At 39.4% G+C, this 26,833-nt stretch overlaps 2 protein-coding genes across 3 annotated transcripts; both read left to right on the top strand.

The window, feature by feature from the left end:
* The first annotated feature begins 289 nt into the window (after positions 1 to 289).
* ice1 (KIAA0947-like (H. sapiens)) lies at positions 290 to 11,821 on the top strand. The gene is made up of 20 exons (XM_084726274.1): positions 290 to 511; positions 709 to 767; positions 1,652 to 1,763; positions 1,886 to 1,962; positions 2,074 to 2,111; positions 2,209 to 2,291; positions 2,439 to 2,515; positions 2,738 to 2,775; positions 2,879 to 2,961; positions 3,058 to 3,094; positions 3,283 to 3,339; positions 3,465 to 3,548; positions 3,691 to 4,055; positions 4,270 to 6,798; positions 7,614 to 7,782; positions 8,048 to 8,208; positions 8,532 to 8,722; positions 8,841 to 8,941; positions 10,744 to 10,842; positions 11,506 to 11,821. Exons 1-20 carry the CDS (start codon positions 422 to 424, stop codon positions 11,685 to 11,687), a joined length of 4,632 nt encoding a protein of 1,543 aa, XP_084582400.1. The 5' UTR covers positions 290 to 421; the 3' UTR covers positions 11,688 to 11,821.
* Positions 11,822 to 13,055: 1,234 nt separating this feature from the next.
* LOC146321211 (terminal nucleotidyltransferase 4A-like) lies at positions 13,056 to 25,426 on the top strand. Of its 2 annotated transcripts, none has more exons than XM_084726273.1 (12): positions 13,056 to 14,088; positions 15,663 to 15,786; positions 17,631 to 17,677; positions 18,486 to 18,606; positions 18,706 to 18,813; positions 18,896 to 19,024; positions 19,349 to 19,562; positions 20,728 to 20,845; positions 21,324 to 21,427; positions 21,586 to 21,770; positions 21,991 to 22,128; positions 22,995 to 25,426. In XM_084726273.1, exons 1-12 carry the CDS (start codon positions 13,385 to 13,387, stop codon positions 23,436 to 23,438), a joined length of 2,436 nt encoding a protein of 811 aa, XP_084582399.1. In that variant the 5' UTR covers positions 13,056 to 13,384; the 3' UTR covers positions 23,439 to 25,426. The 2 variants fall into 2 exon arrangements, with proteins under 2 accessions (XP_084582399.1, XP_084582398.1); XM_084726272.1 differs by having other exon boundaries at positions 13,057 to 14,088; positions 20,728 to 20,854.
* The last annotated feature ends 1,407 nt before the right edge of the window (positions 25,427 to 26,833 follow it).

Raw genomic sequence — 26,833 nt, 5'->3', positions numbered from 1 at the left:
CACTAATGTTACACTGCCCGTAACACGCCTACTGGTCGGTACACGCTGACGCTGTAAAGCATTGTATTGGGGACGCCCCCATATGCCGTAATGAACTGCCTGAAGCAAAATCCGAATGACCGAAAAAATCATATTTCAGCGGGGAAAAAAAGAAATATATAACTGAACACATGCCTTACTCGATTTATTTGAATTCATATCATATTTGTAATGTGTTTATGACGTAGGGAGAGAAAAAATATTTTATTTTAACCGGCAAATCACGAGACTACTCCTGTGGGGTCCTGGCTTGGGTCCTTGGTCAACGTGGGAGACGCGAAAATGTGAAGTTGTTTTGAACCTGTGTGGAATTTGTAACGCCGGGATATGGCCTTTTATTGTATATAATAACGACTGTGAGGGCTTCGGAGTCTGTTTTACCATGATGCCTGGGGACAGTCAGTCCAAAATGGTCGCGATCGCCGCGGACGCGACGGTTGGAAACTGTCAAAACTGCTCTGTTTTGCACCAGGTCAGATCATCTCTATGACATAAAAGTCCATTAAAAAGTTGTGTTTCGTCTTTGTAGACTGAACATAAACAGTCTCTGGTGGTCATGTCACAATCAATGTGTTGTTATCTTATTAGTTCAAGTGAAAGTGTTAGTAATAATGAATTTCCCTGTTTGTTTTTGTCTTTGTTTTTGTTTTTTCTCGTATCTTATTGCAGAGCCTGAACGAGTATGTGTCGTCATTTCTGGCACTGAAACAGAAGATATCCGTTTCAGAGTGAGTGTTAACGGATTGTAATTGCCATGGTGACTCGTTTTATCATAAAGAAATAACAGTTAGCTAGCCGTGGACAGTAACAATATTACTAAACACTGGTCAATATTCAGGTAATACATTTTGTACTAAGATTAGTACAGGGCCCGTCAGGTATCAGATGTAAGCTCGCTACGTTTAATACTTGTAATTACTGCGTACATGTTGTTAATTTCTTACCCAGTATCGCGTAATGTCTGTGTGTATGCTAGCCAAAGGGAGAAACACTAGTTTTGAACCATGTGATTTTTAATCCTTTTACTAAATTTAGTCATACGTCGATTGCAGGACAATTGTGTGAAAACTTAAATCACCATTTTATCAGTATTACATTCCCAAAACAGTAAGCTATTCTGTTTATTCCAATAAGCTAGCAACACATAACGTTTGTCGTAGATGTCAGCTGGTAGATTGTCTGTCACTGTTTCTCTAGATAGCTCCCAGAGATGGATTAAAGCCCCCCCCCCCCCACACACACACACACACACAGCATTCATTCATCACAACGTCACTGAAAAAAATGGATCGTGTGTAGTTTCTAAGTGATTGGATGATGGAAGATATCTTAGCAATGTTTGACGAAGGAAACTGACTCTAGCTTTTGTTAAAAGTTATTTAAATAATCTCTGTTCTAGTGTAGATGCACAGATAAATGGTTTACAGTATGACTTTAAAGGAACTGTTATATGCTATTATCTAGACAGATAACCCAATGTTTTTGATAAACAAGTATCAACCAACAATGTGTGTGTAAAGACACCTGTCAGGACATAATTACTTAATAGGGAATAAATTCTCACACCGATGATATGAAACTGGTTTTAATGTTCTGAATATGTTTTCTGCAGTGACTCAGTCAGGCTTCAAGAACAATTGGAGGAGCTGCAGTTTAGATTGGCTACTCTGGAAAAAAAGACAGCAGATTATGAATCTGTACAAGCAGAACTGGAAGAAAAGAAGGTATGCCCTTTCTTTCTAGGATCACATTTAAAGAATATTCTCAGGAATCTGTCTTTTAATATTAGTGCCACAACACAAAATCTAACCATCTCTGTTTCCCCAACTTTTTTTATTTCATGTAGAGTGCTCTTAAAGCATATGGACAGATGTCTGAAGAGATGGACAAATTGAGACAGGAAAACAGCAAAATAATGGCAGAGTAAGAGATGACTATGTCCTGCTTTGTGATGTTATCACAGTGCAGATATTATTATTATAATGGCATTATGTTTGTGATAAAATGTTAACTTGTATTTTTCATATCCTGCAGGAAAAATAAGCTTGAAGACGAGCTGAAGGAAGTGAAAGGTACTTTACATTCTACTGTAGTTTTAACCTTTGAAGAGTTGCATAATTTGTTTGTTGCATCCTTGACTTTTTGCAAAATTGTCTTTCAAACTCTTAGAACTGACAGAAACACAGTCACTTGAAAATGCACAGCTGAAGAGGGAAAAGGCCGTGGTAGAAAATGATTTGCTAAAAACGCAGGTAAGTTAAAAACTTAACTAATTTTAATTTGCTGTAATTTCAGAACTAATAATGAATGGGCCACTGGTCTCAGGAGCTCTGTAAATATCTGAAAATCAAATGTAGCTCAATAAACTTAATAATTTTTGTTTATTTTCACATTCTCAGACATCTTTGAAGAAATCTCAGGCACAAGCAGATCAAGTTGAAAAACTGATTGAGGAGAACACCAAGACAACAAGCATGTAAGAACTAAGACATGAAAAAATGTGGTGTCTTAAATTGGACATAAATGAGTGTTATGTCTTTTTCTCTCCTAGTGTGTCTTCTTGTGTTTTTGTTATGAGACTTTAAATAACTTTGTGCTATGTTCTCATTATTCATTGTTTGCAATCTTCTTTTGTTTGTGAGAAAAATCATTAAAAATAATTATGCTAAAAAGTTTCATGTTGTTTTCTCATTAACAGAAAGGAAAACCTTGAAAATAAAGTTAGATTGCTGCAAGGTTGGTACTGAACATTGGATTTCACACAATATGAAGACTGATTTTATATTCACAAGGACGTCTTTAATCTGTGTTTCTGTGCTTATTTGCTGGTTTATTTCAGAATCAGTTTGCAAACAGAATCATCAAATATCTCAACTGACCAAAGAGAAAACTCTGCTAGAGAGAAATATTCACGACCTCCAGGTACAATATGACACTTACATATGGCAAATTGGTGGAAATATGTTTTAATATTGTTGAATTTACCTTTATTTGTGTGTAATTTCAATTCATTGGCAGGTGAGACTGATGAAACTGGAAAGAGAAAGGAGCAAAGGTAAACAGCAACAGCTTTGTGTACAAATACAGTTTTACAATGCATTCTTGTACAGTTAGATTTTTAGTAAACAAGATTTTTTTTTTTTAATAATCAAACTTTTAATGTTTTTATTTGGGTTTCAAATGCCCTAATATAAAAGACTGACTTTAAGTTCAAATTTAAATATCTGAATTATTTCTTGACAGATTATAAAAGTGCATCATCACAAGCAAGTGCACCTGAGGAGCCTAAAGTTGACAAAGGTATGCAGTTGGCTTCACTTATTAGTTATTACATTAAGACATGCTACTCACATTCATTAACCCTAAAAGCTGTTTTTTGTCATTTTTACTTTTGCAGCATCTCATTGTTTGTTCCTGTTTTTCAGAAAAGTTCCGGATGCTCCTAGAGAATTTGTGGGCATGTGTAGAACCTCAGCAGCAGCACTTTGCACAGCTGTTGCACTTACCAGGTGAGGCATCATCAAGCCTTCTTGTATATCTGTGTATTATTACTGACATAACTCAACAAGTGTCTTCTGAACAACACAAGTAACCTCGTGATTTTACCCCTCTACATGTGTGCAATCTTCTCTTTTATTCTTGTATCCTCAGAGTCCAGTTCCAAGCAAGATCTGCCCTCCTCTCCACAAAACAGACTGCTTTCTCATCTGAGTAACGAATCCCACTTTGCTTCTCACAAGACCAGGGAATCCCACAGTTACCTCATGGAGACAAAAGCCACGCCTACACAATTAAAACGGTCTCCTCCTGGGCTTAAAAGCACCGAGCATCCAGCTAGTCTGCAGTCAACAAGTCCCAAGAAGCCAGCCGGCACTCCTAAAAAGAGCAAGCGATCGTCCAAGGAACACAAAGCTGAGGAGTCATCTCTGAACTCAAGCAGCCCCAAAGTATCTATTGAGGAGATCCTGACATTGTTCAAACCAATGCTTCCCTGCCTATCACCAATACCAGATTTGGTAAGACTTCCGTTATGTTACATGCAAATGCTTTTTTAAAAATTACTGACTACTATGCAGCTTCCCATGTTTTTATTTATGATGTTTAGATGCTGTGTTGTAATCTCTATATAGAACTACAGTACAGTGATTCTTGTTATAATGACAATCAATGAACCTAATTCTTACTGCAAATAGTCTTACTGCAAATCACATCCTTATTTCTTTCTGTCAGGACACAAAGATGGAATCTATGGAGACAGAAGATGGAGAAAATGAAAACCATCCCAAACCCTCTGATGACTCTCTTCCTCTTCAACAAGAAGAGTCCTTACTCATCACAACATCAGTGTCAAGCCACTGTCCAAAATCCTCTGTAATACCAACGGAGGAGAATGCAGACTTGCCAGGTATCACATCACGCGAAGTGGAAAGTATTTCCAATGAAAGTTATTCCAAAGACTCAGAACAAAATGAATTGATCAGTGTTACAGAAATGAAGGACAAAAGCAGTACAGATGTAGCAGACATGCAGACTGAGCAGGAGCCAGCAACCATGCATTTAGTATCAGCATCCTCATCGTCATCTTCTTCCACATCAGACATAACAGTTTTGGTTGAGGTTGTGCCATTAACTACTGAAAGTCAAGATTCATCCAGCACTGTAAATCCCAATAGCATCTCTGAAACTGAGAATGCATCAGGAGAGGAGAACCAGTCAGAGACTCTTGCAGAGATGGATGTAGACACAAGCCTCAGTGGTGTTACTGGTGCCGAAATGGTCACTCTTGATGGTGGAGAGTCACCCAAAATAATCGATGCCACTCTAATGTCTGAGGAAGCAGGAGATGTACAGCTAGTTACTTCCCTTGTTAGTTCCTCAACATCAGTTGACTCAATGAGAAATACTGAGGCAACAAATGCGGAAAGTGGTTCAGAAATGGGAAAAAACCATCAGGACTCTTGTGGTTTGGGTCAGGACAGTCAAGATGCCATAGTCTTGAAGTCCCAGGAGAATAAAGAGTGTCTCGGCGAGGACACAGATGTGCCAGGAGATAACTCCCATTTGTTAAGCAGCAGTGATGGCATCAATAGTGTCACAGAAGAAAATGTTGATGAGAAGCTTAAAAATGAGGCATCCCTTAAACCTCTTGGGGATGAAGACGGAAATGAAGCGCAAGGAGCTGCAGGAGTTGATGTAATAGTGCCTCCATCAGAATCAAATGGTGATAATGCACCTCCGTCTCCACTGTTGAAGATGGGAGATGGCGAGTCTTGTGCTAACAAGGAATCTAATGAAGCAAACATTGAAACCCCTTCCAAAAAGGATGTTGACATAGAGACAGTGAACAGTGGAAATCTAGAAGACCGTGGGCCTTCCCTTTCTGAATCCCAACAGATGAAGACTGTTAACTGTGAATCTTTGAAAGAAAATGCACATTCTGTCTGCAGGGAGTTGAGTCCTACGTGTCTGTTTCCCACTGTAAAGTTGCACGCTTTGGAAACTCACCCAAGCCCAGAAAAACTGAATGTCAGTGCTAACATTGACTTCATTTCACCAAACAAAAAACCTCTACAGCCTGTGCCCAATTTAGAGGAAGAAAAGGCTATTGTCAATGACTTGCCTCAGGGCAGCACTGATGCAAGTGAATATAAAGTGAGGAAATGTAAACTGGACACTGTTAGTCCTACTAACTCATTAAAGCAGACTGCTGCTGCCACATATGGTCAAAATAAATCTTTGGAGCTACATACAAACATGCTTGAAAAACAAAGTCCTCTTGTGATTGGACAGGAAGCACCTAGCCCGGCGGCCGGTTTACCTACAGCTAAACCACCTGAATGCATTGGCGAAGTTCGCACTGCAATAGGTCTTCCACTTCCTCGTCTGCTAACCCCTCTGAGCACACCACCAAAGGTGGGCAAATCAATCAATCCAAGGCAGGCTATTGGGAAACTCTCGTTTCCCTCACCCATGGATAGATTGGCTTCACCTACCACTCCTGTCCAGACCCACCTGACACCCAACAGCCAGCAGCTAAATTCCTCCTCTCTAAACAGTCCACTCCTTCAGAACGGAGTCCCTTCATCGCCACTTCAGTTCGGCTCCGCCACTCCAAAACACGCAGTACCGGTCCCAGGACGCCTGCCCGTGACAGCAATGAATTCTTCCCCGTCATCTTCCTCCAGTCCATCTCAGGAAAACTCCATGAGGATTCTTGACACCATGTACCCAGAGCTCTCTGCCCACGCCCGAACTCTGAGTATCCTCAGAGGGAATGTTAATCTCAGCATTTGCTCAACAGAGAGCGGAACATTACCTACAACAGCCGTCAATCAGATGTCTGGTTTTAAAACTATTAACTCCACTTCAACAGCTTTCACCAAGACTGAGATGAGAGGAGAGAAAAGACTGTCCATGAGTTTGCCTCAACCTAAAAACAGAAAATGTCTCAGGTTAGATAACTGTTCTCCTACAGTCAGCCACAAGCAGAGACCTTCCTCCCCCTCAAACAGTGGAAAGGAGACCCCCTCACCACAGACCCCGAGCCTCAAACAACTCTCAAATGATACAACTGCTCCATTGAAGGAAGTTGAAGAACCTGCACAGCTAATAGTTAACGCCTTAAAGAAAATTGAAAACCAGTGTTTTGATCTATTGCCTGTGATCCAGAGCCACCTGTATGTTGGTAACCTGCCCAAAAAGCCCGTCATGAGAAGCGAAGAGAAGGAGGTTATTACCGAGATTTACCAAAGCAGCTTGGTGAGTATACGGATTATTTTGCTTATATATTGATTTTTCTTGTCTTCATCCACTGACTTAAGTCTGATTTACTTTGCATTGTTTTTCCAGTATGAGTAACAGTACTTTCTTGAGAGACTTAGCATTTTCAGGTGATCTCTGTGAAGTTATTTGGCACACACCGAAATTTCATCTAAATCATGTTTCTTATGCATAACTGATTGAAACTCAAGGCAGAAAACATATCTACTGTAGCTCCATATACTACTAATACTTTTTTTCTCATTGCAGAATTTCATTTCATTAATTTGTACTATTGTTGTTGTAAGTGAAACCAGAGTGTGCTGGACACAACTGGACATAAGCTTTAAATAGCCATACAGTAGCAGAGGTGTAGTACTATGTGGTTAAGTACCAGAGTGCACCTATGAGGCACGCTTGCAACCCTGCACACACTTCAATTGTGGCTTGTTTCCCATCATGTAACCACTGTTCCCAAGGTGGCAAGTTTACCTACATTTCATCATGTGGAGAATATTCAATGCCATATGAGTGCTCGCTCACTCTGCAGACAACAACTGGAAAAAGACAAAAATGTGCTCTGTCTGGTCGAGGCCATACACTTAAGTGATTACTCAATTTTCAAGCACTTACAAAAGCAGCCACTCAATAATTACCATTGTTTATTAGCTGGTGAGTGAAGCAAATCTTCCTGGCGCTTGCATATTTTACCAGCATTTAGCTGGTGGATGGTGCTAATTTTGAACGCTCTGTATTTTTTTTAAAAGCATGTGTCCATGTGAAACAAACTTGCATTTTCTCACTTTTCTCTTCAGCTTAAAGCAGATGATATGATTTCCGCTATAATGGAAAAACTGAAAGCAGAGAAAAGAGACCTCAGCGCAAACTACATGCAGGCCCTCTGCAGAGTCTACACGGGGATCTGTAGACAGAAGAAAGACTGGGAGAAGGCTCACATCCTGGCCTACAGCATTCTTACTGAAGGTTAGTGATTTCTGATACACCCACACTGGTATTTTAACTTATTGTGACTGCTTAAGCCCCCGCTCTAAAGTGGGAAGACTATCTTCGTTGTACCTACCTAGAGATACACGTTAGTTCAAAGCCATTGCAAGTCAAGTTCAGTTGTTTTTACATTACCAGAAACCAAAGAATAATCTAAACAGTGCTGTCTCTCTGACACCATTGGCACGACATGAGTTCAGTTTTGATCAACACTTTCCCTTCTTATTGTGTCATCCTGCTGCAGATTTCCCTGACGCTGCTAAGCTGATTTTGTTCATGGTGACGACGTGGCCCAGTGTTCTCTCACACAGCAGTTTTCTGTGCCAGGCAATACATGCTGTCACCAAACTGAAAGCAGAAGAAAACCTCCTCGGCTGCCTTTCAGCGTTCCTTGGTTGGGAGAAGGTGAAATATTTGTAGAGCTAGAATTCTTCTATATTTGTCATGTTATATATCTTATTTTACCCAAACATATAGTAGTATTATCTGACTTTCAAATGAAGTGACTGATGAAAACATTGCTATTGTATTCATTTCCTTTAAATGATGGACACGTTTTAGGGCATTTATGTGTTAAACACTGTTAAATTTCTAACCCCTATCCCTGATTTTAGAGACAGTTCATTGTCTTCATCACATCATCTCAACTTTACCAGCTCTCCCATCTGTATCGACTCAAATGAAGTAGAACAAGCCATCTAACACCTAATCTCCCTGTATCTCTGCAGAGTCCACCCTGTGACATTGACGAGCTGATATCCAGAACGCTGTCAAATGTTCGGTCAGGGTCAAGCCTGTCTTTCACTGAACACAACCGACACGGACACGACCTGGGAACTAAAGCTTGGGAACATGTTTTCACACTGCATCTCCTTTGTGCACACAAGAAATGGAAGTGGACCTATGCAAATATATTAAGGTATGTTTGTGTTCTTCTGACTAGAATCTACAGTGTTTAAAAATGTAATTTAAGTTATCAGATTTTAAGCAAGCCACTTGTGTAATCATCTGCTAATCTGGTCCATTTGCTTCGACAGTACGGAGTTGTGGCCATTAATGAACACTTGGGTGACACAGCCCAGAGATCAGCAAACACCCGTCTCTGATGTGACCGTCGCCATTGTACTCCGACTCATAGGTCAGTTGTTTTGTTAAGTTGCCTGGGTATTAAAGGGATGGTGAGGATTATTTAATGTTGAATTGTAAGAGGTACTTAGCAGTCAATCAGTGTATTGTCAGCAGTAAAAGGTGTTTTAGCTACTTAAAAAAAGTTTACCTAAAAAAATCATTATCATTGAATCTTTCACTGCTTTTCCTTGCCATCAGAGCTTTGTTCGACAGGAAACCACCGTTATATAGGCCAAACTCCATGGCTGAAATCAGTAATTTTACCTCACAGAACATGGGGGTTGACATTCTGCCACTATCTCGATCTGTTAGTTTGTTTTAGTCTCTGACTTTGGTGTTTTAGATGGGTAGTTTGGATTCACTGAAGTCACACAGTGACACAAACAAACTGGTCGAGGCAGTGGTAGATCAGCTACTTTGGTGTTCTGCAAAGTAAAATTTCTGATTTTGCCAATGGAGTTTGGCTGTTTTAGAGAGAGCAATATTTGGCTCATATAACAGCGGTTTCCCATCAGAAAAGGCTGTCTGACGGCAAGATAAAGCAGGGAAAATATTCTAAATATAGCATACCCTTAAAGTGATACTTCACCCAAAAATGAAAATTCACTCAATATCTACTCACCCCTTTGCTGATGTGAGGATGGGTGAAGATCTCCAGTTCACAAAACACTCCCGGAGTTTCTGCGGAAAACAGCGTTGCAGCCAAATCCAGTACAATTGAAATGAACAGTGACCAGTTTTAAAATGTAAAAAAAAGAACACAAAAAACCCCACAAAATGTCTCCATACTGCTTCTGTGGTATCTGTAGCCTCTCAGACCTGATCCATGTGCACACGCCTGAAGTGGGTACACAACCTCTTGCCCAAGCTGCGCGACACGAGATATACGAGATCTCGTGATACCTTCACATCTGTGTTTACATGCTACCTGAAAGGGACTCAGACAACAGAGAGAGATCTGCTCAGAAATAGTGACTTGTTAAGCGCAGAGTTGACTTCACAAACTTTAAACAAAGAAGAAAATGTCTAAGGACTTCAACATAGAAGAGGAACATCATTTCTTTGCTCAGCCATATTTGTTTTAGCCAGAATATACCGATGAGGAACTCAGACAGATGGACAAGGCAGCTGCAGCTCAAACAGACCCACGTGCAGCCACGGACTACAGAGTGAGAGCAACGGAAACCTGATGGTGTAGTGTACAAAATCCTTTCCAGATTGAGAAAGGCCCATCTTGCGCTTCAGGCGTGTGCATGCGGCTCCGGTCTGAGAGGCTAAAAACATGGTGTAAATGGCGTCTTTTCCAGTCAAATTTGAATGTTGCAGCTTACGGAAACTTCGATTACACCACACGAGCAGTATGGAGACATTTTCTGGGGGGTTTTTTGCGTTCTTTTTTTACATTTTAAAACTAGTCACTAGTCACTTCAATTGTACTGGATTTGGCTGCAATGCTGTTTTCCGCTGAAGCTCTGAGAGCGTTTTGTGAACTGGAGATCTTCACTCATCCTCACATCAGCACAGGGGTGAGTGTATATCGAATGAATTTTCATTTTTGGGTGAACTATCGCTTTAAACTGATATTTTTATTTTTTAATTTTTATTAGGTGGGTCTTTTTAAGTGGCTAAAATACATTTTGTTGTTGAGCCCGTCCACAGCAGTACATTGCTTAGCTTTCATGCTAGTACTCCTTGGTGCTTCTCTGAACAAGGGGCGTGCTGACAGGCATCTACTGATCTGAAGTGATGTGTAATTTAATAATAACCAGAGGACAGTTGAGAAGTTCTTCTCCATCTTTTTGTTTTAAATAGGACGCCTTGGTCAGCTTGGAATCAAAGAGAGGTGCGTTTCCTCCGTGGTAACTGTCGCCAACGTCATCAATGCTTTTGGTCGGCAGGGACAGACTGAAGGTATGAAATATGAGAAACTTTGGTGAATACACAATGATTTAGTGTGGCTGTAACTACTACAGAGCCTCTATTGTGTGCTGAGACTGCTGCCAATTTCCCCACACAACTGCCTGTCACAGATCATGATTTGTGACACAAATGTTTTCATGTGATTACTTATTTGGATGTATTTGAGCAGATTCCAGTATTTCTTTCATGTTAAAAGTATATTCAAAATTCAAGATATTTATTGTCACATTGCTTATTCGAGTACAATCATGTGAAAAGGTTTGGCTGGGATATAATATATAAATATATGATAATAAAATAGAACATTGTATCAGAAGACGGGTCAATGTAGAACAAATTAATATAAAAACTAAAAAGGTTGCATACAGTTTTTTGTAGAATATTGCACAGAGGTTGCATTGCACTGTGGTTATATCAGCAGTCTTATGCCCTGGGGGAAAAAAACTGTTACTCAGTCTGCTGGTCTGTGATTTGTGAGTCCTGCATCTCCTACCAGATATGAAGTGTCCCTTATGACCCTGTTGGTTTATGTTTTCATATTTGTGCCAAATAAATCAAATAAAATAAATATAATGCCCTAATGTGAAAGAGAAAAGACCATCCAGCAGGTGTATTTGCATTAAGATTTCTAATATTATCATGTCTTCTCCCAAGGTGTGCCATGGGAGGTCCAGTTAGCAGCCATCTACTGCATCTACGACCTGTCTCCCTGCAACCCCAAACAAGCCCTGGATGCCCTCGCAGGATGGAGAGGAGAAGCATCTCAGAATGTCCCTCCTGCTGTTACCAGCTGCATTAACCAGTTAGCCTCCATCTGCAGGCAGGTCAGGAGCTGAGAGAGACGCATGTGCTGTACAAATCCACATGGATATGTGCATGTCAGGCTCTACCTATTGTAAAGACAAGGCTGACAAAAAGTCATTTTAACTTGCTCGCTGGCTATTTGGTTAGTTTAACGGTCATAAATGAGTTTTGTTTGCTTCCTAATACAGGTTGTCAATAAATTTAAATGTATTGACTAAGACAGTTTAAGACATTTTTGTTTTTTTTATGTGCACTTCTACTTTAAAATGTCTAATTTTGTAGCAAATGTTTCCATATTTTTTATGTTGGAGAAATGTAAAATTGAGTTTTGTAATTTTTTTAACTGTCAACACCCTGTAGTAAATGTATTGGCACAACTGTATCCTTTTTTGTGATACTCAGGTAATGCTCTAAAATTCTGTAAAATGTACATGTGTGTTCTGGTTTAACTGTGGCACTGCTGTAAATGTTTCTTCTTGTAAGTGTGTGTAAATATGACGTATAAATGTTTTGTATTAAAGAAAGCTAAGATTGCCACAGTAGATGTTCTGTACAGTTCAAAGTTTCAGAGGATATTTAATTTTTTCAAATTAAAACTTATACATAGTGAATCAAATCTTGTCTGTTGTGGTGAAGTCACTCCTCACCTGCCTCAATACAATATATACTATAAAACCATTTTCCAGCATATTAGCCACATGCTGGCCTAATATGCATCTTTTAAGCTATATGAGAATAAGCCATTTAAAAACCTGTTTCACTAAACACAAAAATCGACAGCTGTTCACACATTATGGCTCACAGTCATTTACCACCACAACAAAACTCACATACTAAATTGGTGATAAAAGCAGCGGCTAATGATACAGTCAAATCACCACAACTATCACGTTTTGTCCCGTACAAGCTGGTCTGTGTGAAGTGATGGAACAGAGAAGCTTCCGGCAGGAGCCTTCAAAATAAAAGCCCAGAACATATTTGAAACTAATTATTCAATCAATTAATTTTAATTTCCAATTTTATTGTATTCGTGAAATGTCCAATTAAATGAAGAGGGCAAGTCCCGAACAAGAAAACTTTTAGACTAATTTTAGGAATCTGACGTAAATTCTCGAATTGGGAAAAACAATCCATATCATCAATCAATGATCAATAAAGATTTTATTTATTGCTATCTAGATGTTATGTGGAGGAGGAAAATACTTCTTGAAACACTTATTTTTTTTATTAATTTGTGATAATGCAACGGTTTTTAGACAAATACTTACATTAATTAAATAACAATCACACTACAATTATACACAATAATAAACACGTCAGGTAAAAAAAAGTATAACGGTATAAAGGGTATTCAAAAAAGAAAGAAATATATACACAAAGATTTAAATTAATATTTTGTAAAGTTGTTTTCCTTTTTCTCCGGCCTGTATGTGTGTGACTTGACGCACCTCTCTGTCTGAGGGGTGTGCTCAAAGATTTAAATCCCTCGGACATGCGCAGAAGCTGATCCGTGCTGCTGGGTGCGCCATATTGGCTGGCTTACATGGGGAGTGGAGTTGGGCAAACCGCTTGAAAAATCAAACCACTTTTCAGACATGAAGCACTTCGAGGATAACAAGTAAATCGGCGCGGTAGGATTTATTTGTTTCCTTTTAGTGCAAAGTGTTTCATTTGCCTAATTGCTCGCCAGTTATTTTCCCGTGAAGAGGTTCTCGTAAAGTCGACTCCAATGGATCCCAGGACCGCTTGGATCCAGCCGGAGCAGAAGGGACCTGCCAATTCCCTGTGGATGCACATTTGGGAAACCTCTCAGGGATTTGAGGCGAACTCCGGCATCGACAACCACCTTCACCACCAACGCAACTTTGTGGCGCAAAATGTGAACTCCACGGGCACAAACGGCGAGTATTGCAAAAATGTAGCCTTGCAGCCGGGGGGTGTGTTTGGAAAACTGCCCAAGCGAGACGGCGGCGGAGAGAGGGGAAGTGTCCGGAGGAAGGGCTCGCTGTCGCCGTCCTCCTCCTCTCTGGACTCGGAGGCCGAGAGCTCGTCGCCCTCCGGCTCCTCTCTGCAAATCGACAATTTGAACGTGGCAGAAGAGGCCAGCCGGTTTCTACACTACGGTGAGCACGAGTTGAACGAGAACAATCTTCGGAGGCAACATCCCCCTCCGCCTTTCCACAGTACTGTTCAGCAACACTGTCGCAGCATGCAACAATCCTTCGGCCACACCCCCACCGGCATGAAAAATCAGCATGGGAACAAGCACCACCACTATCAGTCACATTCATCTGGCCGCAGGAGGCATCTGAACAGAGCCAACACTTTCCACGGCATCAACCCGCTGCTGTCCTACGGCTGCAATGGACACTATGTAGAGTCCTCTTGTAGCAGCCTGTGGAAGACCAGGCGCTACAGCCCGGGCATTAATGGGTGAGCAGACATGGAGACAGGAGAGTTTTTTTTTTTTTTTTTTTTTTTTTTTTTTTTTTCCTTCACCAGGTCACCCAACAAAATGAACACTAGTTAAAGGCCACTATTGTACGGGCATATGTACAATATTAATGGAAAAATATGCAGAAATATACTTTCTAGCTCCACATATTGCAGGAGAAATATGCATCTAGTTCTCAATAAGACATTTTAAACAGTTGAAGGCATTACTTATGGTCCCACAAAATAAATTGGGTAAAATCTGTGGTTTTATCTAATTGATGTCAGTCAGATTTTTTTTTTTTTCTATAAAATATTCAAGTTAACTCAAGTTTCTGTGAGCACAGATGTATTTGGCGGACAAATAAATCTTGTCCTTCTGTGCTTAAAACTAGAATTGTTAACGTACCAGAATTTAATAAATAAGCAATACTCCATACCTCTTTTAATACCGGGGCAAAAAGAAGATTGTCATAAGCAGGCCCACACACTTCTGTTCAAAAAATTAACAACCTGCTCACAATGCTGGTACTGAAAATGCACTGAACACCAGGGTATTTAAAAGACTAAATTCCAATTATCTGAATTTTATGCTTTTAAATGTCTTTAAATCTGGTTTTAAAGGTCTTAAAAATGTATTAGATTATTTAAGTTAAGTAGAGCAGCAATAATTAAGCTTCAGCTACATTGAGGACCAGTTAATAACTTTGAGACTTTTTTTTTATTTAAAAAAATGGCCAAATTCTCTAACAGCTTCACAAATACAAATATTTTCTGTTTTTTTTTTTGTTTTTTTGTTTTTTGAGTCTTCTATGATAGTAAACTGAATATCTTTGGGTAATGGACAAAACAAAACTTAAACAAATAAAGTTTATTATTTCAGGACATCATCCTGGGCTTTGGGAGACACTGACACAGTAACCGATTATGAAATCAATCAGATGCAGCCTTAAAGTTAAGATTACTTACTTTTTATAAAGTTACATTGTTCAATCACACTTTTAATTGTTTTGGGAAAAAAATCTTGAGCAAGCTGGAACAACTATAAAACAAAACCAATATAGAACCAAAAACCCCCGAGTTTATTGGAGCAAACGCAGCTAGTGGACTTTACAAAACATCAGTCTTATAAAAGCAACCAAGATAGATGAGCTGTCAGACACTGCCAAAACCTTAATACCATTTTTTTTCCTGGTATTGGCATGAAATGGGTCTTAAATTGCATTAATAATAGTATTTGAAAGGTCTCAAAAAGTGTAAAGTCCAACTTGTTGAAACCTGTAGAGGTTTTTTTTTTTGACAGCCTGCTCAAAGAGTTGGTACAGGTAAAGTCACTGGACACAGTCTTTATTGTCCCTCCCTGAAATTTGGCTTGTAGCATAGAAAATCCAGTCTTCAATGAGCACTTTTCATATTTTTTAAATGGCTTTGTTACTATTAAATGATAATGTTTTAAATAAGTATCTAAAAAGTAATGATACTTCGATACCTCTGGCAGGCTTGCATCAAACATTGTCCCTCGTGTATATCAGTCAGTGATCCTGGGGTGTCCTCTTTCCCTTCACTCCTTACAGCCTTCATGAAGAAATTGTGGACTTTTTTAACTTCATGTCACCACGACCAGAGGAGGAGGCCATGAGACGGGATGTTGTGAACAGGATAGAAAGTGTCATCAAGGACTTGTGGCCCACGGCGCGGGTGAGTGTCAGAGGGATATGTACTGTGTACATGTGCCTGTGCAGAGGCTTGGAGAGGTAACTCAAGATGTGTGAGCAGCACTCCACTCTGACCTGCACAGTATGTAAGGCATGGATGATTCAGACACTTAAGAGGCTAATAATGCCATAAATTAACGAGTTTAAAAATGTCTGTCTTGAAACTGTGTCAGAGAAGTGATGATTCAACTTTCACTTTTAAAGAGAAGAGATAAGTGGCGGTGTTGCGGTGGACTGTTTGATGTTGGGATGTGCTGTTTAATCCCTTTTAACTACATGAAGGAGATGGAATATCACCACTGAGTTGAATCATCACTTTATTGACACGCTTGTCCAAAAACACTGAGCATAACAAGCACTGGGCCACTACTGTCATGTGCTGGGACCTGTAAAAATTAAGTCTTACCAGGCTTTTACTGCCTTGGTCAACACCCAAGACTCACATTTTCTCAGTTAAAAGCACACTTTATTATGCATTTTACAGAGGAAGTGGAGGGTTTTATTTACTGTAATTGGCATATTCTTTCTGATTTGTAAGTTTTGCCATATGTAACCTTTGTTTTTATTACGCCATTTTATTTCTTGTATCGAGTTTTGTTTATTGCTCTGCATATTACTTTGCAAAGCTGTTGTGCACTGTGTAAATCAATGTTACTGTCTTATACATGCAGCAGTCAGTGAGTCTTGAAGTTTACTACACTTTATGTATCCTGTTTGGCCACACTGTAGCAGTCAACAGCCTAGTTTACACTGCACGTCCAAACACAGTTGGACAGATGTAATCGGTATTCATGTCACTTGCATTGCCAAAATAACATTAGTGAATTATTTTCCGTTGTATTTTGCCAACAGAATGTTACACAGAGTGTACTTTCTAACAAATGGCATTTTTGGGTTAACATTATAAACATTTCGAGCTAATCATGGCCCAGAGAATTCCCATCAGGCCTCACTGTTGATTTCAATTTTTTTTTCTTTTTTTTTTCTCTAAAGGCCATTTTGTGTTTCTGTTCCAAGCTGTGACCGTATGACTGTTTAATTTTTGTAGTGGGATTTGGTCCCAGACCAGAAAATAAGGTTTTTCAACATTAAAGTAGGCATAAGATTACAGTTGGTCTTTAATAACATTCCAGAAAATAATACTGGCCTTGTTCTACATAGATTAGTGTGTCATATTTGACCCAGGTTTAGGTTTTTTATAATATTTTAGAGACTTGAAACTAAAATGCACAGAATTAATCTAAGAAAGACTTGCTAACCAAACTGTGGTTGACCATGACAAAACCAATTGTCAAAAAAAAAAAAAAATCCTAGGCACACAAAATGGGATAGTTTCTTTCTTTTGCAAACCAAATTCCAGGCAGAACAATAAAAACTGAACTGGAATGAGGTATTAAACCAATACTAAAATCTTCTTTATAGTATTGATACTTTTGATGCTATTATTAAAAGGTATTGTGCAAGTGCATAGTATTAAAAAAGTGATGATAACCTGTGACTTTTGACAACATTATTAGGGTAGAATGTTTCAGAAGAACTATGGTCTGAGAGAATGACGGAACACTTCATATTTGTTTAGCTACCTTTATTCCCTCCTGACCTGTTGACTTGATATGAGAAAGTAGCACACCAGGCAGGAAACTTGAATTTTTTATCAAGTTTGATTCAACTGTTACAAATTTTGGAAAGGGGCAGTTCAGTTAAACTCTTAAGTGTTCAGACTGCGACACCTTCAAAGGTCAATTGAGCTGTTAAATTGATAATGATTCCATATAGATGTGTTTGGACTTGGATCAGGTTTGTATTCATTTGTCTTATGCTCTGCAGGTGGAGATATTTGGCAGCTTCAGCACAGGACTTTATCTTCCGACAAGGTAATTCATGTTGTGTATCTTTCTTGTACAGTCTGACCTTTTAGATGGGTCTCTTTTGAAATGTCTCATTAACATGATTTTAGGAAGTGGGAGCACTAGTTTTGCTTCTGTTCATTTTTGCTAGCACTTCGGTGAAACCGAACAGTATTCAGTAGGGTAACTACAACCATGTTGCATTTTACTTCATACTCTGTTTTGCTGCCATGGTGTTTGGGTTTATACAGTATGTTTCTCAAGGCTCTGTTGTCATGAGGATTGTTGCGTTGTAGAGCCGAGCAAGAAAGTTGAGATTTTGTTGTGCAAATGAACAACCAGAGACAATAAATTCCAACAACGCTTATCGCTATGTAGCTGTTTAATGCAGTAATTGTTTCAACATCACACCACAGTATTAACTAAACTCTAAGATCAACAACATATGGATTGAATTAAGACCCTTTAAGATGACTGCACCATGAACTAATTAACTGAAATGACTGCTTCGTACTATTAAAGTACTTTGTGTAATTACAGTCTGTAAGGATAAATGGTGCATTGAGAGGTGACGGAGAACCTTTTGTTCAGTTTAAGAGACAACTCTTTAACTGAAACAGTTATAGTTGCCATTTCATCTTGTTTTTCTAAATTGTTAATCTGCCAAACTGTCACATTGTGTGTGCTGCATTTCAACAGCCTGAATTAGTTTAACAACATAAAATCAGGCCCATATGTTGTGTTTAGTGACCCTACATCAGTATGCTCTGTGTGGAGGCAGAATACTTGAAGTAAACTTGGTAAGGTGAAAAGTACTTTGTGTTTCTGTTCTTAGTGACATTGACCTCGTGGTGTTTGGAAAGTGGGACCATCCCCCATTACAGGAACTGGAACAAGCCCTGAAGAAACACAATGTGGCTGGCCCATATCCCATCAAGGTCCTCGACAAAGCTACAGTAAGTCACCAGGAACAGACAGTGTCTTTTACTTCAGCGAGCCATGGAGTCGTATTCAGAACTAAACATGATGTCTTGAAATGTTTGACCTGTCTTCAGGTGCCAATCATCAAGCTTACTGACCATGAAACTGAGGTGAAAGTGGACATCAGCTTCAATGTGGAGACTGCTGTTAAAGCAGCACAGTTCATCAAAAGCTATCTGAAGGTAAGGTGTTGTCACTTGTCATTTTTTTTACACGTGTGCCCGTTTTTTGAATGTCTCTAATGTTTGTCTTTGTGTCCTGCAGAAGTACACTGTTCTGCCGCCCCTGATCTTTGTCCTGAAGCAGTTCCTGCTGCAGAGGGACCTGAATGAGGTCTTCACTGGAGGCATCAGCTCTTACAGCCTTATACTAATGGCCATCAGCTTTCTGCAGGTATACATACATATGCACACCACAGCTACAATAAATGTTTTATTTGAAATCCCACACTTTTTATGTGATACACTATTGCCTCAAAGTTATTGTGTCTGTGCACAAGATAAGAGGACAGCGATCGTAAGTTAGTCGTGCAAGTTTAAAGTTTATAAGTCAGTGTTCCTCAGTATTAACACATCTGATAGAAGTAGATCACAAAAGTACAAGATGACACAAGTTAAATATTTTTCTGCTGTGCTGTCTATCAGAAAACTGACTCATACTGGCCGCATTTAATTACAAAGTGTAGGTAATGCTTTCTGCTTGTCCTGCTAATCAAAGTTACACCCGCGGATCGACACGCGGCGCACCAACATCAACCTGGGCTTCCTACTGATCGAGTTCTTCGAGCTGTACGGCCGCGATTTCAACTACATGAAGACAGGCATCAGGGTGAAGAATGGAGGGGCTTACCTGTCCAAAGAGGAGATGCTCAAAGCCATGGGGAGTGGAAACAGACCATCCATGCTCTGCATAGAAGACCCAATACAACCAGGTCAGATTGGGATTTGAACTGAAGAATAAATGAGAGATGACATGATCAGTTCACCCATCAGTGTATACTGTATGGCTGTGACATTAATGACTTTGTTTACATGCACGCTAGTTTTTCCACTATTATTCAGAATATGACAGTATTCTAAATTTCATACATGTCATATAAATTCTGTTTGGGTATTTTGAATCTAACATTTTTCAAATAAGACATGGAATATGCTGGTATTATTCAGGTGTTAGGAGCACTCTTTGGACATACATACATACATACATACATACATACAGCATATTCAAGATGTGTCACAATTGGGGGTTGATGCCACCATTTGTGTCACATGTCCTCTTCCCTGTTTAGGGTCAGCTATGTGTATTCCAAGTTTTGGGTGTATACACAAAAAAGCCCACTTTTCTGAGAAACACACCTGTTTTTAAACATTATGAAAGATTTGGATATCAACGTGTTTTTGGATATGTGCACATATCGCTGTGACAATCTTTTCAAGAAGCTGGTTAAGTGACTGCAAGTTTTATGCAGTATTTTGAGGCAAAGATGCAAAGTAGCTTAAGCAGCTCCAGCCATTCCAATTTTCCACAATCATCAGTATGTATAGCTGCAAGTCAACACAAATATTTTGTAGAATATTTTTCATTCAGTCAGTCATTGACATTAGCCATGTAAAGGGCTTAGTATTATACTTTTTATTATATTGTCTTTTTCAAAATAATGGGGAAATGTAACATTTTGTGCATGATGCATTTAGCATCTGCCATCAGTGCATTTACATTAACTACAAAGATAAATTCAGATGGACTAAATGTGGGGGAAAAAATAGAAACAATTTGTTGACAGTAACTAGGGGGGACAGTCGGTGCTCTGGTTTCAAAAAGTAGACACACTGTTGTCATTGTGTCAAATCTGTTTCACTTTTCAGTGAAACTGTAATGATTCTCTGGCCTTTCAGTCACTTTATCTTGACTGCCTTTTTAAATTGTACTCTGTATGACTGAACTCCTTGTGATTGTGATTTGACTGACACGTCTGCTCAAGGATCAGGCTCTTTTAGTACAAACTTCAATTTTATACCCAGGCAAGTTGTACTATACATTGTATTGTATAAAACTTAAAATTATAAAAACTAAAACTAATTTTGTGATCTTTACAGGGAACGACGTGGGCAGGAGTTCATATGGCATTCTGCAAGTCAAGCAGGTGTTTGATTTTGCCTACATGGTGCTGAGTCATGGTGTGTCTCCTCTGGCACGCGCTTACCCCAACAAAGAGTATGACAGGTTGCCTTCTTCATTAATTAAATCACTTCTTAAAGGTCCAGTGTGTAAGATTTATGGACAGAATGTGGCAGAAATATATAAATATAATATTCAAAGATATGTTTTTCTTAGTCTACAATCACCTGAAAATAAGAATCACATTTTTGTTACCTTAGAATTAGTGTCTTATATCCTCAGAGGGCATGGGTCCTCCTTCATGAAGGCTGCCATGTTGCACTGACATTTGTCTACTGTAGCCCAGAACAGACAAACCAAACACTGGCTCTAGAAGGGGCTTTTTGCGAATTTTGCAGCCCACACGCTTGGAAGGTGAGGGTGAGGCATTGGGTCGTCATTTGGTTGCAGTTTATACCCTCACCACTGGATGCTACTAAGTCCTACACACTGGTCCTCTAATTCTTGTAATGCTTTCATCAGCACTAGCTTTGAGTTTGCCCTGATTGCATTGTGGACTCTGTCTGTGTCGCAGTACTTTAGGACGCATCATCAAAGTCAGCCCAGAGATTTTGGCCTACAGGGAGTGGACAATCAAGAAGTGGGGAGCCAAGCAGTATGCCAAGCTGGAGAACCATGGTACCTGTAATATTTAGACTGGAATTGTATTTTGCAATGGCACCAGAAAAGTGACAAAATATTTCCCCATCTGAAGAGTCAAATTTGCGGTGAATATACCTGACACTGTCGGATCCGTTCAAGCACTTTTCCAACAGTCGTATTCTGTTTTGTTCAAGATATGGAGACCTGTGAGCAGGACCTTGCCAGGCTGATGCTGGTTTCTGTGGAGGATCAGAGAGACACCTCCTCCCCTCTCAGTGCTGACTCCCCGTCTCCTTCTCCAGTCTTCCTCCCCAGCCCTCAACACCATTCATCATCATCCTCTGCATGCTCACTCTCCTCCTCCTCTGGAAGCGACATAGTAAGGCCCAAAGGATATTTTGTCTATTCAAACATTTACTAGATCAGTGAATAAATAGATTTCAGTGGTTCACAACCATGTTTGTATCATTTAGTGTTTTACTATGTGTCATGAATTATCATTAACTGTGAATTAAATTTTTGATGCTTTTACAAAGATCATTGTCAGAATAACATGATCATGTTCATCTTTTTTCTATTCTGTGCACATCTTTTTCCAGGAGTCTGACTCTCCTCCAAGCAGTAATGCTACTATCCAACTGCACCCCCTCACCCTGGCCTCAGTCCACTCAGTAATCCAAATGGCTACTGACCTGAGGGCCACACATCCAGCGGGCTTTATCCACACCACACCTCAGGTTGGTTTAAATTTTTTTTGTATTAATAGGGTGTAGAAATGACATGAACCTACAATAACACAATTTCTCAATTCAGACAGTGTAAAAATCCAGGTTTTCTTCCCCCTTTCCTACAGGAGCCCTGAAAGGCAAGTTAGAAAACAAAAATTGGTTGATCCACTTCCTAATTCAAATCTTAATTGTTTTGTCTTCTGTGTTTATGACTTAAAGAATGGGTGGGGGAAAAGTGATATTTTTGATTTTTTTTTTTGTTCCATTTGATGATTTGTTTTCTAAGTTTCTTTTTTCATCTGTGAAAAAAGGTGGAGTAAAATTTTGGCAGATAAAACAAATAGTCAGGTCATTTTTTAAAATGTTGGTTGTAATACAGATTTTGGCCACAAGAGGCTGAAATGCACCATGTTCTGAATAGGACTAAAAGTCATTTTTTTCTTCCAGGTGAGTTTAAATGTCTCTGTCCACTCTAAATACAAGGTACATTTTATGTGTTAGCTAGTTGTACAGTGTTACTGTGATATTTTTCTTTTGACTAGAAATATATTGTTATCTATCAGCATTAACATAAAAAATGAAGAAAATGAAAATTAAGGAACATAAAACATTATCCTGGCAAAATCTTTTTTCACCTGTTCCTCCGTCATAAATGAAGAAGAGAAAGCAATTATGATCAGCAGATCTTTTTTTCTCATTTGCCTCTCAGGGCCTCTGTACCTTTGTAGTCTTAAAAGGAGAATTTTCAAATAAACATCAATTTGACTATGAGGTCTAATTGTTAATCAGCATTTCCTTCCGTGTTTCAACTTTGCAGAAACTCACTCTTGGTAGACTTTTCAGTGTATATTCCTCTTCTCTCCATTTTTTTCTAGGTTCAGATGTCCCTACCAGAAAACCTGAGCATCCCTTCTCTCTCTGATTGCCAATTCTACCACGAGAATCCACCTTCGATCAGTGTTGTGCACCGTCACGTGTCACAAGCAGCACAGGTCTCCCAGCACACCAACTCCACAAGCCCCCTCCCTAGCCCCCTGCACCAGCTCCACCACCCTCAGGTAGGAGCGCAGCAGGGTCACGCCCACACAATGAGATCCAACTCCCACGGCTCAATTGAGCCGCACAAAGATGGCTTCAAGCACAACCAAGGTGGCGGCCTCCGAGGTCAAAACCACTCTCAAGGTAACTTTAGTCCCCAGCAGCGGTTTGTCCCCCAGGGTCAGAACACGGCACCGGGTTTCAGGAACCAGCAGTACAACCGTAACGGCTGGCGGCGCAGAAAGAGGGACAGTCTTCCTGCACTTAACCAGAGCAGATGAAAGACTGAAGCTCAATCACTCCACTTGACTGGCATTGTTTTTTTTTTTGAAGGCCTCACGAGAAGCTGTGAATGATTCATGATACACCTGTGTTTTTTTGTTGGAGACTCTCAAAAACACACCTACTTGGTCCTGGAATTCACAAGTCAATTGAAGTAGTCTCCTGTGGTGTCAAATGATCGATCTCTGTTAGCATTGTGCAAACACTAAGTGATGCTACAAGGCTCCTGCAGGTGAAGGACGACTATAAAAGACCTACAGTCTTATCTGTTCTCATTTTATAACATCGGCCTGATGTAGTCAGAAGCCCTTCCTCTAAATTTGATGCACACCAGCACAGACTTGGAGTCGACTGAAGAGTCACTGAGACTGGGTCTTTCCAGCTGCTAAAAACTCTGGCTGGTTGGCTGAAGAAGTTCAGTCAAGTATTGAGTTTCCATGCAACTTGAACATGTTACAAAGCAACATCATGTGCCATAGTACTGAACTGGTTTATCAAACTGGTCTGTCTTGAAGTTTTGACTCTTGTTGGGCCTTTTCGATCAGGTTTTAGGCTCATTTCTGAATGCAAATCCCTATCGGCAACGCTCTTGATTCAGAGCTCTTACAGCTTGGACTATCATCTACAAATTGTACTCTGGACTGAAGCGAAGCACTACCTTTCTACCTATGCAGCGCAACGCTGACTTGATGTTTTTGGTGTGACGGCACAAAACGGACCTTGTCTCAAGTGCTTAAACTGTGATGACTTGTTTGAATGTACCAAGTGTTTTTGTGTTGATCATTATCTTTTTGTTTTCTTGTCACAGAGGGATTTTTTTGTTCACATTGGCACTATTCTGTTTTGTTTTTGTATCGTAAGCCTTCACCTTATTTTATGTTTGTTGCGTTTATGTGCAATAACTGGTTTTATTTAATTTATTTCACTTTTTAGTTTTATTTTAGGGGTTTTCCCCACTATAAGTTTGCTTTTTTTATTTCTAGACTACATTGATCTGTGCAATAGATGGATTTAAGGGCCTTGAAGGAATGTGATTGTGTATGTACTGCTTCCCAGCAGAAGGGGGAGCTATGGTATTGCAACATGAGAAATGTGCCAAAAATCCCATGATGCCAACATTTTACTCATGTTTAATTTACCATTGCATTATGATCACTTGAAATTTTGCCAACTGCCTGTCCAAATGTTTCCCACCACTAGTTCTCATTTTAAACATATCATATCTTTAATTTTGGTGGTTTCTCCTGATAGACTGTAGGTTGTACTGAGGAAATTCACCTTCAATGTTCCTTCATGTCATTTCAAAAATAGTTGGTGCTACTTATTACCAGCAAAATGCTTGTGTTTTGCCTTATATCTCCTTTGATTCTGTTAAAGCAACAAGTTAACTGCCTTCTTAAATGACCAAATTTGCCCTTTTTCCTGTATGTAGCCAGCTTTCTGTGTTACCTTTTTGTTTCTACAAGCACTGCCAGGTTTACTTGGCTTTTAGTTTTACATGCAGCTTGTAGGTGTATGCTCCAGGAGTAGACTCCTACTGCAACCGATGATTGTTAGCATTAGCATCATTTCACATCTTTCTTTTTTTTTTTGTTGATGTTATTTCAAAGGTGATCATTACAAACCGGTTGTATAAGAGATTTTCCTCTACCATATTTAAAGTCAGTATTTCTAAGACAAGGTTTCAAAGCTACACAATTTACACAGCAATCCACAAGAGGATTTGAGCTTGGGATGTCACAGATTCACCACTACAGGAGTTTTGGTAGAGCCATTAACAAAACCAAAATTTGGTGAAGTTAAATGTGATAATAGTCTGTGATTATTTGACCACCCTGCACACCAAACTGATGAACTCAACATGATACTGTTGTCAGCATTATCCCCTTGTAGAAGAGGATAATTGATGGGTTGTCACATTGCCACAAACCAAATCCCCAGCTCATATGTGTAATTAAGAATGGGTTGTGTGTAAATGACGGACATATAGATGTATACCTTGTTTTTTTATGTAAGTTTTTCTATTTTTTTAATAAACATTTTAAAACTCCATTTCCAGTTTAGTGTGCAAGTTTTGTGTGTTTGTTATGGTACATTCACTCTTATGCTGGCCAGTACATTCTGTCCTAATGCTAAAAATATATTTTTCTATGATGATAGGTATGTAAGGAACTTACAGTTGTTAGTGTATTACCTACCATAGATGACGGCTGGCACTTCCATAGTTTGAAGAAGCAACCAAGTACCAGTGAAGGTAGTTAAGCACTGTGCATATACACTGCACACATATGTATATATGTGTGTTTGTGGAATATATTCACAATATTTTCATGGTTTTATAGTGCCTTCAGACTGCTTTTTCCAAGGGGAAGCCGCTGCCATATAATCCAAATATTGCTTTAGTCAAAGTGACCAAACTGGAGCTGCTAATCCTCTGCCTGATCGGTCAGTTTGTTTGTCTTATTGTGTTTTCAGTGAATCTGAAGTAACCGTTTAAAACACCAAAATCACACAAAACATAAGTGAACTAACTGATATATGCCACAGCACCCCAGTAACACTTGTGTTCTTCGAGGTAGAATCACTTTTTTCCCAGGTGGCTTTGGAGAAAACGATATAGAGCATTGTACATGACTTGTATAACAGTGGTTTCCCATCAGAAAGGACTGTCTGGTGGCAAAGTAAAGTGGCAAAAATACTCTAAATATTTCTTCTTTTTTTGTGAGTGGGTCTTTTTTAGGTGCCTAAAATATAGTTTGCAGTTAACCTTGTCCACAGCAGCACATTGCTTAGCCTTACTCCTGGAGACCACCATCTACCATTGGTAACACATTCATTATGGATAAGAACCTAAAACAACCCTTCTTTAAAAAAACACTCAAAATATCTCTCTGAATGCAAAACATGTATATCAGAAGTATATCAGTTTTCAAGTATATGGATTCCAATTAGTAGTCTTTTACTATCTATTTTCCAGCATGCAAGAGTTTATCTAATTCAATTTAAGGTCCCATACGGCATTTGTGTAATTCTCTATACTCTCTGTTGGTGGCACTGTTGAATCATTGCTAGGCTCAGTTAGATTTAATCCATTACCTCTCAAATTGTCAGCAGGGTGCAGGGAAGTAGAACATGACAGAGGAGAGGGCTTAAACAAAATCACTCTCTTAAGGTTCAATCTTCAGAGGGTTAGTGGTTGGAACCATCGTCATTTTATTCAAATTAAAACCAAGGAGAAAAAGTGTCCTCACCGAGACCCCTTTTACCCTTTCTTGACTCAAAACTAGCTGACTAAAGCGCTAGGAAATTAGATCCAGCCTCCTTGTCATCATCCACTTTCTTGAATCTGTCTTCGTTGATGATTAAATAGTAATGATACTTTGGCACAGGCTAT

This window comes from Lutjanus erythropterus, chromosome 9 (assembly GCF_056507025.1).
Source record: "Lutjanus erythropterus isolate fLutEry1 chromosome 9, fLutEry1.hap2, whole genome shotgun sequence".
Taxonomy (NCBI): domain Eukaryota; kingdom Metazoa; phylum Chordata; class Actinopteri; order Lutjaniformes; family Lutjanidae; genus Lutjanus; species Lutjanus erythropterus.
The sequence above is the reverse complement of the archived record's forward strand: the minus strand, read 5'-3'. Positions and strand labels throughout refer to the sequence as shown.

Coding starts and splice junctions, on each gene's coding strand:
- ice1 (XM_084726274.1), top strand. CDS start 422: ATGATGCCTGGGGACAGTCAGTCCAAAATGGTCGCGATCGCCGCGGAC. Junction 3,549..3,690: donor ACAGCTGTTGCACTTACCAG/GTGAGGCATCAT, acceptor TTGTATCCTCAG/AGTCCAGTTCCAAGCAAGAT. Junction 4,056..4,269: donor TATCACCAATACCAGATTTG/GTAAGACTTCCG, acceptor TCTTTCTGTCAG/GACACAAAGATGGAATCTAT.
- LOC146321211 (XM_084726272.1), top strand. CDS start 13,385: ATGGATCCCAGGACCGCTTGGATCCAGCCGGAGCAGAAGGGACCTGCC. Junction 17,678..18,485: donor GGACTTTATCTTCCGACAAG/GTAATTCATGTT, acceptor TTCTGTTCTTAG/TGACATTGACCTCGTGGTGT. Junction 21,428..21,585: donor TGCCAAGCTGGAGAACCATG/GTACCTGTAATA, acceptor GTTTTGTTCAAG/ATATGGAGACCTGTGAGCAG.